General features: G+C 38.7%; 1 protein-coding gene across 10 annotated transcripts in view; it reads right to left on the bottom strand.

Annotated features, from left to right (window-relative positions):
* Positions 1–15582, bottom strand: part of CCDC66 (coiled-coil domain containing 66) — a 60619-nt gene that overhangs the window by 562 nt on the left and 44475 nt on the right. For all 10 annotated transcript variants that reach the window (XM_066351703.1, XM_066351704.1, XM_066351705.1 and 7 more), the window contains 4 exons: positions 4140–4630; positions 2698–2738; positions 1727–1968; positions 1343–1467 (listed from right to left, as the gene is read on the bottom strand). In XM_066351703.1, coding sequence (XP_066207800.1) covers positions 1343–1467; positions 1727–1968; positions 2698–2738; positions 4140–4630 — 899 coding nt within the window. The remainder of the gene's footprint in view (positions 1–1342; positions 1468–1726; positions 1969–2697; positions 2739–4139; positions 4631–15582) is intronic.

Raw genomic sequence — 15582 nt, 5'->3', positions numbered from 1 at the left:
TGCTTCCTCTTGACCTTGTCTCAATAAAGCTACAAGTTTTAGGTGTAAAAAAAACCTGTAGTGTATAAATTACCAGGCTTGAGTAACAAATTTATTTGTAACCAAACCTACTATTTCAAAAACCAAGGACATGTTTTCTTAATACTAGGTCAGTGAAGGGTGTTTAGCTCTACAAAAAGAATTGGTAAGCAATATTTGAATCACCAATTTAAAATGCAAGCTTAATAGGTAACTGAACATGAGAAAAGACACTCCTAAAATAGCAGTGTATTTTTCCCAAATACAAAAAAGCACACTGTGAATCAAAACTACAGAAAAAATTTAGTAAGCTACTCTTTTTTTTTTAAGCCCACATGTAGCTTTTTAAAAACTAGGTGATGGAGAAAACTTATAGCCTTAAATAGTGAATTTTATTTTTAAACAAGATGAGAAGTCACAATAATTGGTCTGTGATAAAAAGTAGTCTGGTGAGTTCAAGTTATTTATACATATAATTTCACACTGAACTATATTATTCTTTGGGACTTGTGTCACTCTTCTGTTCTAAACACTGCCAGCATTCATTTTAAAAAAGCATGAACTGTATTACTAAGAATCTATAGCATAATTGTATTATTTTCTGCCCTTGGTTTTAGGGCCTTATTGATCATGTTTTACTGTTCAAATGTATGCATTTTTCATTCAATAAAATTATCTTAATATTTGAACTGTCTCATGATTTCACAGTGGAAATTCTGAAAGATGGTAAGGTAAAGCAAACTGAAGGAAAGTCCTATTTTATTTCCACTCAATATATAGCCCTGTTCAGGTACCTCAATTAGAGCATTATTCCCATACCCAAGGGTCAGGGCACCTACTAGAATCAACCAGTGAATGCATAAAATAAGTGGACCAACAAGTCAACGTTTCTTCATCTCTCTCTCTCTCTCATAAAAATCAAGCCTGACCTGTGATAGTGCAGTGGATAAAGCGTCAACCTGGAAATGCTGAGGTCGCCGGTTTGAAACCCTGGGCTTGCCTGGTCAAGGCACATATGGGAGTTGATGCTTCCAGCTCCTCCCCACCTTCTCTCTCTGTCTCTCTCTCCTCTCTCTCTCCCACTCTGTCTCTCTGTTTCTCTATCTCTCCCTTTCTCTCTCCTCTCTAAAAATGAATTTAAAAAAAATTAAAAGAAAATTAAAAAAACTAATGTTGATTTTTTTTTTTTTTAAACTGTGATGTAGTCAAGTCACATAAATCACATAACCAACTAGGCACTTAGTAAACAGCCATTCCAACACACAACCATATACAGAAAATGGTCACATCTTCACAGTAAAAAAAAAAGAAAAAAAGTTCACACCTGTCTTAGTTCTGATAGTCCCTTTAGGATTGCTTGCTGTTGATCCCTGTTTTTCACCAAGTTAGGATTAAGAAGTGGGTCTTTGACATAGCCTGAGTCAAACAGCTGTCGTTCTTGGTCAAAGTCTAAAGCCAGATGAAAATGACAAATCAAATACATTACTACCAGTATGATATAGCTCTATGCTATAGTATATTCTAAGGATTCATTAATAAATATATCCTACTAAAGCACTAAGAAAAATTTAATATTCAATTAAAAATTTAGTAATGGGCCCCCAAAACTTGGGGCAAACCTTGTTATGACACTTTCAAGTATAGGACAGAAATGGTAATTTGGATTTTGAATTTACAATTAGAGGGGAGAATACTTATATTTACTTACTATATGGATTTTGGTACTGAGGATCCTGGGGTAGAGAGTTAGATAATGGTGCATCTGGATCAAGGTAATAGATCTCATTGGTTCGAACATAGGGAATAAAATGAGATGGTTCAGAAATCCTAGGTGATAATTCTGTTTGATTGCCTCCTGAGATCAGATTCTCTCTTTCATTATTCCTCATTTTTAGTGTCTGAGTTTGTTGTGTTCTGTTTTTTACCACAGAAACTGGTGGTGATTGAGACCTGTATTTTTTTAAAAAGCACAAGTAGAGACTAATGTAAAATTGTGTATTTTAGATTAAGCATATCTATTCTTTAATCACATTTCAATTTATCCCAAATGTAATACCTTTAAAAAGAATGGGATTAATTTGAGTTTTTGCTAGTACTTGCTAAAGATACATACATTACTGAGGGTTGCAAAAGGGGGTTAAACTACTAGATCCCTAGCCAAGTTAAATTTAAGCCTAATGTTTCTCAATTCATCATAAAGTAATATACTTACCATCTGACCTAAACTTGTTAGAGCTTCATTCTGAGACAAGTGAACCAGCTACTTCATGCACAATGACAAAATAAAAATTCTAACAGTTTTCAATCTCTCATTGGTTGAGTTTCTCAGTATCCATACCAGTCATTTCTTCCCTCCCTCCCCCAACCCTACCCCCACAATTCAAGTAGAGTGTTTTAGATTGACCCTGTTGACATACCTGGAAGATCAAAATTGATTAAGTCTGAAGATTTTTGCCTAGAATGCCTAATGTCCAACTTAGTCTTCAAAATCAAGGTCATTTTCAATACCAGTCACCCTTTCTCTTTAACCTCTACTCCTCACCTGGAAATCACACACTTTCCTGTTCTGTCTTCATATGCACATACATGCTTGATCTCACCTATATTCTGAGCAAATATTTTGCATCCGTACCACACAAAATCCAAGGTAGCTATGGAATCTGTCTATCCATAACATACCTTTCCTTGTTGAAAGAATTAATTTTCAGAGGTTCTTCTTCCTAGAAGATGGATAGATAAATGCAGAATGGAGCAAGAGTATTTCCATATGTCCTCACAGATACTTTTTAGTGGTTATTTGTTGAGAAATCTGAGGATAATATTTGAGTAAAAGATACTAGATAATGGGATAGACTCTATTTCCAGAGTCAGAACTAATCTATTCCTAATCTATATTATTCTCTATATGGATCATAAACAAGTTCTGAGCTGGCCAGTGGTGGCACAGTGGATAGAGTGTCGACCTGGAATGCTGAGGTCACTGGTTCTAAACCCTGGGCTTGCCTGGTCAAAGCACATAAGCAAGCAATGGACAACTAAAGTGAAGCAACTATTAGTTTATATTGTACTTCTCTCTTCTCATGCCCTCCTCTCTCTGTAAAGTCAATAAATAATATATTTTTTAAAAATTTCGGAATGGCTATTTGAATAAAGAATAGCATTAATACAGTGTGTCCGTGAAGTCATGGTGCCCTTTTGACCGGTCACAGGAAAGCAACAAAAGAGGACAGAAATGTGAAATCTGCACCAAATAAAAGAAAAACTCTCCCAGTTTCATACCTATTCAGTGCAGTTTGATGTGGGCTCATGCACAGATTTTTTAGGGCTCCTTAGGTAGCTACCCCGTATAGCCTCTACAGACTCGTCACTGACTGATGGCCTACCAGAACGGGGTTTCTCCACCAAACTGCCGGCTTCCTTCAACTGCTTATCCCACCGAGTAGTTATTCCTATGTGGTGGCGCTTCGTTATAAACGCGCCGATATTCACGTTGCACTTTGGTCATGGATTTGAATTAAGCAAGCCACAGAACACACTGAACGTTCCTCTGTACCGTCCACATCTCGACTGGCATGGCCATGGGCTGCTCCGCTGTATACACGGTGTTACGTCGTCATCTGCGCATGCGCACATGCTACTACATCATCCTACAGAAACTGGGAGGGTTTTCCTTTTACTTGGTGCAGATTTCACATTTCTATCATCTTGTTGCTTTCCTGTGACCGGTCAAAAGTGCACCATGACTTCATGGACACACTGTACATACAAGGTTTAAGGGTAAGCATTTTCTATAAAGGAACAGATAGTAAACACTTGGCTTTGTGGTCCATGTGGTCTCTGCTGCAAGTACTATAAACTCAGCAGCTGTTGTGTGAAGCCAGCCAAAGAGAACACATACAAGAAAGAGCATGGTTGTGTACTTGTGAAACTATTTAGAAAAGAAGGCAGCAGGATGGATTTACCCACAGGCCATTGTAGTTTGCCAACTTCTCTTATAAACTGAAGCAGACTTCTAGAACCTCTTCAGACCCAGAATAGCCTTGTAAAAACATGTACATGTGTTTTCAATCTAGAGACATAAATATATGTCTTAAAAATGCATTTTTAAGAAAGAACTTTACCTTTTTGATTAGATGCCACCTGAACTTTGGCTCAGTTTCTTGATGAGATGAATGAAGAACTGGTGAAGTGCCTCTATTTTGAGAAAGGTGTGCAGGATTATTTCTTTCTGCTAAATGAAGCAGTTCCATTTGCCTTCTTACTTTTTTTTCTTCTCTCTGCTTTTGAAGCTGCTTAGGGTATTTTTCTGATGCTGGAATATACCCTTTAAGTGGCTTATTTATATTCCAATCAGGCCTTTTAGGACATTTCTTCATATGTTTTGTTTGTTTCTCTTTTCTTGTGAACTGATTACACTGGTCATTATACCAACTGTTTTCTTTTTCTAAGTTGGCTCCTTTATCCTGACTTAGTTCTTGTTTGTTTTTCTTAGTGTTAAACTGTTCATTAAATTCTGCAGGAATCTCGGGAGATGAACAATTTATAATTTCCCTCTGTATTACTGATCCACAGTGTGATTCTGCACTAGTGAATATTGCACCACTTAAGTCATCTAAAAAATAATAATTAAAAAAAGCTTCAGATAATTTATAAAATTGTGGTTAAAATATACCTGATAAACTTTACTATTTTAACCATTTTCAGAAATAATTCTTTTATTAGTTACTGCCCTCTACAACATTTTTTCCTTAAAACTTTCAAAACAAATTCTATACCCATTAAACATCTCCCCATTCCTCCCTCCCCCCAAGCCCATGGCAGCCCACCAGTCTCCTTTGTTGCTATAAATTTGACTTCTCTAAGTGCCTCATATGATTAAAATTTTAAATTCAGAATTAATGAAGGAGGAGGTCTGGGTTGCACATTAAAAAAAGAAAAAGCCTGGTTATTGCTCTCTTATCTTGGATTTTCATTAGGTGCGTTACTCTAGGTTGGAGCTGCTCCAGGACTAATCCTAGTAAGGTTGCTCAGCTTGCATCGTTCTCAAACTGGGTACCTTCTTTTCCTGTTCTAGACACACTTAACATCTTTCTCTATCCTGTTCTGACTTGGCAGGGTGACTGGTATGAACCATATCAATGGGTTCCTGGGTCCCCTGGTTTTTGTCAAGAGGGTTCAGAGGCAGATTAAAGGCAGGAAAAAAATTGAATATTTATTCCACTGGCTCCTTCCCTGTGACTTCACCTCAGGCTGACTCCGACCCTTTACCAAATGTCCCTTTCTAGTAAGCCATCTTGAATTATTCGATTTTGGAACCCTGGCTGATTATTTAGAGCTCTGCTCGGTGTTAATATAATTGTACCTTCTTAAAGAATTAGTTTCACTTTCCCTTAACTGGTGTGAAAATTTAGGTAATTTTGTTATTTATGTGGACATGGGGAAGGGAGTGAACCGAATTCTTCAAACTTAATAGCCAACAATAAAAATACACCAAGCTCTCATAAGCAGAATAATTCCAGATAAACAAGCAGTTTGTACAGGCAGACTGCTTTTCCCAACAACCCTTTCAAGGTTCCTTTCTACTTTCCTGTCAAATAATGTGGGTAATTTGGTATTGTTTCAAAGTAAAGTCTAAAGTAGCAGAAAATAGTGCAGTGTTAGTTCACAGAATTCCTTTAAGACATTTTGGGCTTGGGGCTCCATACTGTGCAACTCCAGAGTGGTGTTTTGATATTTATAGAATAATATCATTTTCTAACTAAGACCGGTCAAATGATTGTTGTCTCTTTAAGTTAGACAGAAACCTTAAGACCACAAATACTGACAGGAGGCTATAATGGTACTTAATTGAAATGTGAAGCTTTTCAGTTCAAGATGGCAATTTAGTAAGATCCTAAACTTTCCTCCATGGACACACTGGAATCTAAAGCTACATACAAAACAATTTCCTCTGAAAAAAACCTAAAAACTGGTCCAGTGACTCCTACATATCAGGCAAGTGAGAAAGAGACCACATTGAGACCAATGAGAGAGGGTGAGACACAATCAAGCCATAAACCCTACCCAAGAGCATGGTAATTCACCAATCAGGAGGGAACTCAAAACCTAGAGCTTTTACCTGAGGAGCAAAGGGATTGAAACCCACATAGTACTTTTAAGACCTGTACTTGAGAGATGAACCCCCAAAACATCTAGCTCCGAAAATTAACAGGGCTCACAAACATGAAACCCAGATGGGTTCGTGTCAGAATGCAACTGCTCCAGGGCCCAGTCCAGAGGCAGCCAATTATGTCCAGACTTTATGTGGAAGAGGCTCATATTTATTTTATTTAAAAATTTTAAAAATTTCTTGATTTTAGAGAGAAAAAGACATTGATTTATTGTTCCACTATTTATGCACTCATTGGTTGATTCTACATACTCTGACCAGGTATTGGGATGATGCTCTAACGGTCTAACCAACTGAACTACCCAACCAGGGCTCATTTACTTTTATTAAAATGGCCTGAGGGTTAGGCATCTAACTTAACATACACCTAGGGGCCTGCTGGGACACCTTCCAGAGGACTGAGGCTGGTGAGTGACATTTTTTCTTTTTAACTCTAGGATGGTCCACCCTGCCCCAGGCAAGTGCCATCTTTTCACTGTTCTTCTGCCTCATACCAGCTGGCATGTGCCATTTTCATACTCTCCCTATGCCCTGTTCCAGAGTACCAGTACTTCCTGGTGCCCATTTTTTGCAGCTGTTGCCAGGGAAAAGCCCCTTGATGACCTGGCTCTGGAAGCTATGAGGGCTTGTATTCCTGGGTCCCATAGGACTGTAACAATTGGAGAGACAGTTCTTAGCAGGATACCACCCCCAAGAAACTGTGTGAAGGGCAGACTAAAACATCTAAAACATACCCCCTGAGTTTCTGAGAAAGAGGCCTATTTGCTTGTCCAGGAGATCTGGCCTGAGGGTCAGGCTTCTACTTTGGCATACATCTAGGATCCTGCACAGGTGTTCTCAAGAAACAGAGGCCAGTATACTCAATTTTCACATTCTCTCTGCCTTGCTAGATAAAACTAGCTAGTATCTCCCAGAAAGGGGCTTATACACTCATCTGGAACCCTGATTTTTGCAACTACCATGCAAGGGACACCTACAGATCACCTGGCTCTCATGGCCAACAAGGCAATAGCTTCCAGGGCCCACAGGACTATATATATTTATTTCCTTTAAAAGATGCTGATTGAGAGTCTGGTTTCCAATCAGCCCGAATCTAGGTGCTGACTAAAATCCTCTGATTTTGGACGATGACAGGTTTTTGCACACCTACTGGGAACTATTAAAATAGGATAAAGTAGGCTGCTTGTTCAATCACACAGTTTTGAGAGACAACCAAGAGCAAAGGATAGGCTTGAATAATAAGGTTCACCTTTTAAGGCTGCACCTTCAAGATGAGAGGTGGCTGTTAAATTTAATGCATAAAAACCAACAGAGGTCAAGCAAAGTGAAGAAACATAGGAATATGTTCTAAACAAAAGAACAAGATAAAAGAGAAAGACCTTAATACAATGGAAATAAGTAATTTACCTGATAAACATTTCAGAGTACTGGTCATTAAGATACTCCAAACTGAGAAGACTGAATGAACACAATGAAAAGTTCAACAAAGAGGAAATACAAGAAAGTACCAAAAAAAGTCACAGAATGAAGAATACAATAACTGAAGTAAAAAAATATATCCTAGATGGATTCAACAGGAGACTAGAAGAATCAAAAGAAAGGATCAGTAAATTCAGTTAGGGCAGAGGAACTTATTCAAACAGAGCAGAAAAAAAAAAAAAAGTGAAGATAGCTTAAGGGATTTATGGAAAACATCCATCAGAGTAACAGTCACATAGTAAGGAGCCCATAATGAGAAAAAGGCAGAAATATTATTTGAAGAAATAATGACTGAATAGGTTCCTAACCTGGGGAAGGAAACTAACTCTTAGATCTGAAAAGCCCAGAGTTTCAATAAGAGGAACCCAAAAAGACTCACACAAATGTGCAATTAAAAGGTCAAAAGTTAAATACAAGGAGAGTATCTTAAAAACAACAAGAGAAGGCCCTGGCCGGTTGGCTCAGTGGTAGAGCATCGGCATGGTGTGTGGGAGTCCCGGGTTTGATTCCCGGCCAGGGCACACAGGAGAGGCACCCATCTGCTTCTCCACCCCTCTCCCTCTCCTTCCTCTCTGTCTCTCTCTTCCCCTCCCGCAGCCAAGGCTCCACTGGAGCAAAGTTTCCCCGGGCGCTGAGGATGGCTCTGTGGCCTCTGCCTCAGGCTCTAGAATGGCTCTGATTGCGGAAGAGCGATGCCCCAAGATGGGCAGAGCATCGCCCCCTGGTGGGCATGCCAGGTGGATCCCGGTTGGACGCATGTGGGAGTCTGTCTGACTGCCTCCCCGTTTCCAGCTCCAGAAAAGTACAAAAAAGAAAAAAAAAAGAAAAGAGAAGAAAAGAAAAAAACAGCAAGAGAAAACAACTTGTTACATATAAGGAAACTTTCATAAGACCAAGACTTTTCAGCAGAAACTGCAGGTCAGATCTGACCAGATAGCTCAGCTGATTAGAGGGTCATCCTGATACACAAAGGTTGTGGATTCAATTCCTGGTCAGGGCACAGAAATAGGTCAACGGTTCTCTCTCTCGAGCTCTCTAAAAATCAATGTTTTATTTAATTTTAAAAAAAGAAAAATTCCAAAACAGAAGGCAGTCAACATGCTGAAAGAACAAAACTTCCAACCTTGAATAATACTCTTTCCAGCAAAGTTATTCAGAAATGGAGAAAGTTTTTTTCAGATAAACAAAAAAGAAGTAGTTCATCACCACTAAACATGTCTTATAAGGAATGTTAAAGGGAATTTTTAAGATAAAAAGGATGCTGGTTAGCAACAAGAAAACATAAAAGTATAAATCAAAATAGTAAAGGTTAATATATATAGTAAAGGTAGTGGATTAATAATTTGTAAAAAACTACTATAAAGTTTAAAAGAAAAAAGTAAAAAATAACTACAATAATTAGATGAGATACAGAATAAAAAGATATAAAATGTGACATCAAAAACATAAAATGTGATTCACGCACAGAAGTAGGGTAGTTACTTAGAGATTTGGAGACACATTTGTTGCTGGGACAGTGCACCAACCACAAAGAATGACATTTCACAGACAAGTTAAATTAGCATTCAAGAGCAAGGCTCCTAACTTTGAGTTCAAAATGGTGGAATAAGAAGTACCTAAGCTCACCTCTCACTGATATCAAAACTATAACTACATAGGCCCTAGCCAGGTAGCTCAGTTGGTTAGACTGTCATCCCAATATGCCCAAGTTGCAGGTTTGTGCCAATCAGAATAGACTGCACATACAAGAATCAACCAATGAACGTATAAATATGTGAAACAAAAATCGAAGTGTTTTCTCTCTAAAATCAATAAATGTATTAAAATATATATATATATATATATTTTCATTTTTCTGAAGCTGGAAACAGGGAGAGACAGTCAGACAGACTCCCGCATGCGTCCAACCCGGATCCACCCGGCACGCCCACCATGGGGTGACGCTCTGCCCACCAGGGGGCGATGCTCTGCCCATCCTGGGCGTCGCCATATTGCGACCAGAGCCACTCTAGCGCCTGAGGCAGAGGCCACAGAGCCATCCCCAGCGCCCGGGCCATCTTTGCTCCAATGGAGCCTTGGCTGCGGGAGGGGAAGAGAGAGACAGAGAGGAAAGCGCGGCAGAGGGGTGGAGAAGCAAATGGGCGCTTCTCCTGTGCGCCCTGGCCGGGAATCGAACCCGGGTCCTCCGCACGCTAGGCCGACGCTCTACCACTGAGCCAACCGACCAGGGCCAATGTATTAAAATATTTTAAAAAGCAATTCCATATAAAATACCAATTTCTGAGAACGATGTCAAGGCTAGCAGAACAGATTTTCTTCAACATCCGATATAAACAAAAAGCCACAATGAAATGGGTTGGAGAGGCAGACTCAGCCTAGTCAGGATCCATCCTACCCCCACCCCCACTCACAGAGTGGTTACCCAGAAGTGGGAGAGATATCACAATCATGGAGGTCCCCACCTGAAGAGAGGGAAGTTAGAGCCCAGCCTCAGGGACAGGTACCAGGAAGAGGAGCCCCTATAATATCTGGCTTAGAAAACCAGCATGGCTTACATCTGGGACAGCCAAAGGGCTATAGAAACCAAGCTATGCTCTTTCCAGGCTATGCTTTTTCAGAGGCAGCAGTTTGAAAGTGCCTGGATCATACATGAAGGTGACATATTGGCTAATTTTAGGGTGTGTGCTAAAGGGAGAGGGACCTGTTGGAACTTTCTCCAGGGACAGAAGTGCTGGTGAGCACCATTTTTTCCCCTTCTTAAAAATCTCCTTCAAAGTAGCTGGTGCTACTTCTGACACTCTTCATTAATCTTGCTAATACTATTCACTCCACCTTGGTGTTTCCCTGAGGACCCAGTCCACTACCACCCCTGCCACACCTTGTGGTGGCCTCAGTCAGCACCAGCACATAGCGTGTGTCTTCAACAGTCAGGCCTGGGCCTCACAGCCAGCCACACTGAAGGCCTGCCCTGAATACCAGCGCATGCTCAATAGTTGCAACCAGGCCTCACAGCCAGCCATGCCAGGCACCACCTTGCCTGCCAGTGTGTCCTCAGTAGCTGTGCCTAACCACAACAGGAGGCCACACAGGGAACATCTCTGGAGCGCACAGCTCTGGTGACAAGGTGGGGATTCTATCACTGGGCACCGTGGGACACCTTCTAAATGAGGCCACTTTTTAAGACCATGAGATGTAGCTGATCTACCCAATACATATAAAAAAACAAGCAAAATGAGGAGAGAAAAGAATATATTCCACATAAAACACAAGACAAAAGCTCTGAAAAAGAACTAAATAAAATGGAGAGGAGCTGTCTATTAGATTAAGAATTCAAAGTAATAGTCATAAAGATGCTCACCAAACTCTGGAGACAAATTGAGAACTTCAACAAAGAGATAAAACTATTAAAAAAAAACCTGCCTGATTGATGGTGGCACAGTGGATAGAGCATCCACCTGGGATGCTGAGGTCCCTGGTTCAAATCCTGAGGTCACCTGCTTGAGCTCAGGATCATCGACAGGAGCACAGGCTTGCCAGCTTGAGCATGGAATCAGCAAGGATTCCAAGGTTGCTGCCTTGAGCCCAAGGTCTCTAGCTTGAACAAGGGGTCAATGGCTAGGCTTGAGCCCCAGTGAAGGCACATATTAGAAGCAATCAATGAACAACTAGAGTAAAAAGCAACTGAAGAATATAACTAGAATAAAATATATGCTAGAGAGAACAGCAGGTCAGATGACACAGCAGAATGGATCAGTGATCAGAAAGACAGGATAGTGGAAATCACCAAATTGTAAAATAAGAAAGAAAAAATAATTAAAAAGAACGAGGACAGCATAAGTGACCTCTGGGACAACAAGTACTGACATTTACCGTATTTTTCACTCCATAAAATGCTCCTGACCATAATATGCAACTAGGGGATTAAGGAGGAAAATAAGAAAAAAAATATTCTGAACCAAATGATGTGTTAAAATACTTAATAAAATATACCACAATAATTATTATTTCAACAATGTAGACTCAATAGCAGTACAGTGGTACCTTAAGATACGAACATACCGACACACGAAATTTTTAAGATACAAGCTGTGACTCAGTCCATATTTTTATTCGAGAACCGAGTGAAAATCCGAGATACGAGTTGTGATTCGGAAAGCTGCCGCTAGTTGGCGCACTGGTCCAGTATCGGCAGTTTGATATACGAGTTGACTGACTTATGAGCTCGGTTACAGATGAATTAAATTCATATCTCAAGGTACCACTGTATTAACAACCATTAGCACTGTTATTAACAAATGAGAAGAAACTTTAATGTTCAAATACTCTCCTAGTTGTCTGGGAACCCGCAGTAGCTAAAAAAAAAAAAAGAACATTTGCTCCATAAGATGCATGGGTATTTTCCCCTCCACTTTTGGGGAAAAAAAAGTGCATCTTAAGGAGTGAAAAATACGGTATATCACGGGTCCCATAAGAAGGAAAGAGAGAAAGGGACAGAAAACCTATTTGAAGGAAACAATCCAAATCCAGGAAGTACAGAGAGTTCTAAACAAGATGAACACAAAGAGGCTCACACCAAGACACATCATAATTAAAATGTTAGAAATGAAAGAAAAACAGAGAATCTTAAAAGTAGCGAGAGAAAAACAACTAGTTACATACAAGGAAATGCATGTACAACTATGAGCTGACTTTTCAACAAATTTTGCAGGCCAGAAGGGAGAGGCACATATAGTGACATGATGAAAGGCAAAACCCCACAATCAAGAATATTCCACTTGAGATTATCTTTCAGTACTGAAGGAGATAGTTTGCCAGACAAGCAAAAGCTAAAGGAGTTCATCACCACTAAACTGACTTTACAAGAAATGTCAAAAGGAATTATTTAAGCTGAAAGACCAAAACTAGAAATAAGAAAATACATGAAAGAAAATCTCCCTAGTAAAAGCAAATATATAGTAGAGGTAGTAGACTAACCACTTACAAAGCTAGTATGAAAACAAAATGGCAATAAATACATACCTATCAATAATTATCTTTATTATATGCGGCTTAAGTGTCTGTCGCCAATAGCTTATTGGTTGCTTGCGTAACTGTACTAGCCAATGGGGTGAAGTTGCCACGGCATTCAAATAGTCCCGCCTTCTGGCATGCCACCTCACAAATTGAGGTTAAAGATTGGAGCAATTATTATGCTGTTAAGAAATCTTAACACCAGAAGGGGTCTTTGCAATGGTACAAGACTAGAGGTTCTCCAATTGAAAAATAATGTCATAATAGCTAAGTCTTTGACTGGCTCCTCTAAAGGTGAAATACATGTCATTCCAAGAATTGATTTGGCTCCATCTCAAAGAGGGTTGCCGTTTCAATTGAGACGTAGACAATTTCCTGTAAAACTTGCCTTTGCTATGACCATCAATAAGTCTCAGGGCCAAACGCTTAAGCGTGTTGGCATTTTTTTACCTGAGCCTGCATTTGGACACGGTCAACTTTATGTTGCCTGTTCAAGAGTTTGTGAAAGAACGGAAGTAAAATTAAAAATAATTGATGGTCCTCTGCAAGGTGAGCTTAAAAATGATAGAAAGATCTACACAAGAAATGTTGTGTACAAAGAGATCTTTGACATGTGAATTAACATTTTATTATTTAAATCACCTTTATTTATTGAGCTAGCAGTGGCTCTTAAGAAATGTACCGCCAGTGGTTTCCTTCATTGCACTCCACTTTAAGCAATTAAGCAAGTAGAAGGGGAAAACCCTGTGGGGCAGTAAGCAAAGGGGCGTCCTCACCGCCTGCCCTGGGTAATTCAGTTTGAATTAGCAGACACCTTTGCACAAATCATTTTAATTACAATTTATAATATCTAGAACAGCGGTCATTTCGTATGACCACCGGGCTTTCTAGTTTAAATATAAATGGACTAAGTGCTCCATTCAAAAGACATAGAATGATAAATGGTATGACAGAATAATAAACAGATATCTAACAAGAGAATATCACACTTGTAAACATCTATGCAACCAAAATTAGAACACCAAAATACAAATAGCAAATAGTAACAGATATAAAGAAAGAGATTGAAAATGATACAGTAATAGTAGGGGACTTAAACACCCCAGCTACATCAATATATAATCCACACAAAATCAACAAGGAAATATTGGCCTTAAGTGATATATTAGACTAGATAGATAGACTTGATATGTACAGAATATTCCATCCCCAAACAGTAGACTACACATTCTTTTTAAGCACATGAACATTCTCCAGGATAGATCACATGTTGGGTACAAAACAAGTCAATAAATTTAAGAAGACAAATCATGTCAAGCATCTTTTCCAACCACAACGGTATGAAACTAGAAATTAATTATAAAAAGAAAACTGGAAAAGGCACACATGTGGAAGCTGAACAACATGCTACCAAACAACCAATGGGTCAATAAAAAATTTAAAGAGGAAATGAAAAAATACTGAGATAAATGAAAATGGAAATGTTAAAAAATCTATAGGATGAAGAAAAAACCATCCTAAGGGGAAAGTTTATAACAATACAGGCATACTTCAAGAAACAAGAAAAATCTCAAATAATATAAACTTACACCTAAAGAATGTAGTAAAAGAAGAATAAACAAAGCCTAAATTAGTGTAGAAGGAAAGAAGTAATAAAGATGAGAGCAGAAGTAAATGAAACTGAAGTTGGAGACATATTGCCCTGATTTCAAACTATACTACAAAGCTACAGTAATCAAACAGTATGGTACTGGCACAAAAATAGACACACTGGTCAATGGAACAGAATAAAGAGTCCAAAAATAAACCCATTTTTATATAGTCAATTAAATTTACAACAAAGGAGACAAGAATAAACAATGGAGAAAAGTCTTTAATAAATGGTGTTGGAAATACTGGACATGTACATGGAAAAATAAATGAGACCACTTTCTTACACCATATGAAAGTTAAAATCAAGTCTAAACTGGCATTTTCAGAACACTAAACTGGCAATTCAGTCAATTGAATTTAATGAAACCATGTAAAGTGAACCTGCGGATAAAGGAGGGCTACAAGAGACTCACATGATGTAAGACACAAACTAAAAGTAAAGGATGATAAAAGAAGGATATTATATAATGACAGAGAGGTCAATCCAACAACAGGATGTAACATTTGTAAATATTTATGCACCCAACATAATAGCATCTAAATATAAGGAACAAATATTAACACATATAAAAAAGCAATTGCTAAATAACATTAGATTTTAATATCCCACTTACATCAATGGATAGATCATCCAAACGGAAAATCAATCAGAAAACACTGACCTTACAACATGAAATGTTAAACCAGATGTAATCCCCTAGTTTGAAACCCAGGGTTTGCCCAATTAAGGCATATATGGGAAGCAACTGCAAGTTAATGTTTCCTGCTCCCCCTTCTCTCTTTCTCTTCTAAAATCAGTAAAATCTTAAAAAAGAAAGAAAAAAGCACAATAATGTACATTTTTCTCAAGTGCACACAGAACACAGTATCCAGACTAGATCACATGTGAGGTCATAAAATGTCTTTATAAATTTATGAAGATTGAAATCATACAAAACACTTTTTCCAGCCACAATGATATAAAACTAGAAATTACAAGACAACTGGAATATTTGCAAATATATGGATATTAAACAATATGCTACTCAACAATCAATGGGTCAAAGAAGAAATCAAGAATTTCAAAAAATACTCTGAGATAAATTAAAATGGAAATACAACATACCTGCCTGACCTGTGGTGGCGCAGTGGATGAAGCGTCGACCTGGAAATGCTGAGGTCGCCGGTTTGAAACCCTGGGCTTGCCTGGTCAAGGCACATATGGGAGTTGATGCTTCCTGCTCCTCCCCCCTTCTCTCTCTCTGTCTCTCCTC

This window comes from Saccopteryx leptura, chromosome 10, assembly GCF_036850995.1.
Source record: "Saccopteryx leptura isolate mSacLep1 chromosome 10, mSacLep1_pri_phased_curated, whole genome shotgun sequence".
In the NCBI taxonomy this organism is placed as follows: domain Eukaryota; kingdom Metazoa; phylum Chordata; class Mammalia; order Chiroptera; family Emballonuridae; genus Saccopteryx; species Saccopteryx leptura.
The sequence above is the reverse complement of the archived record's forward strand: the minus strand, read 5'-3'. Positions and strand labels throughout refer to the sequence as shown.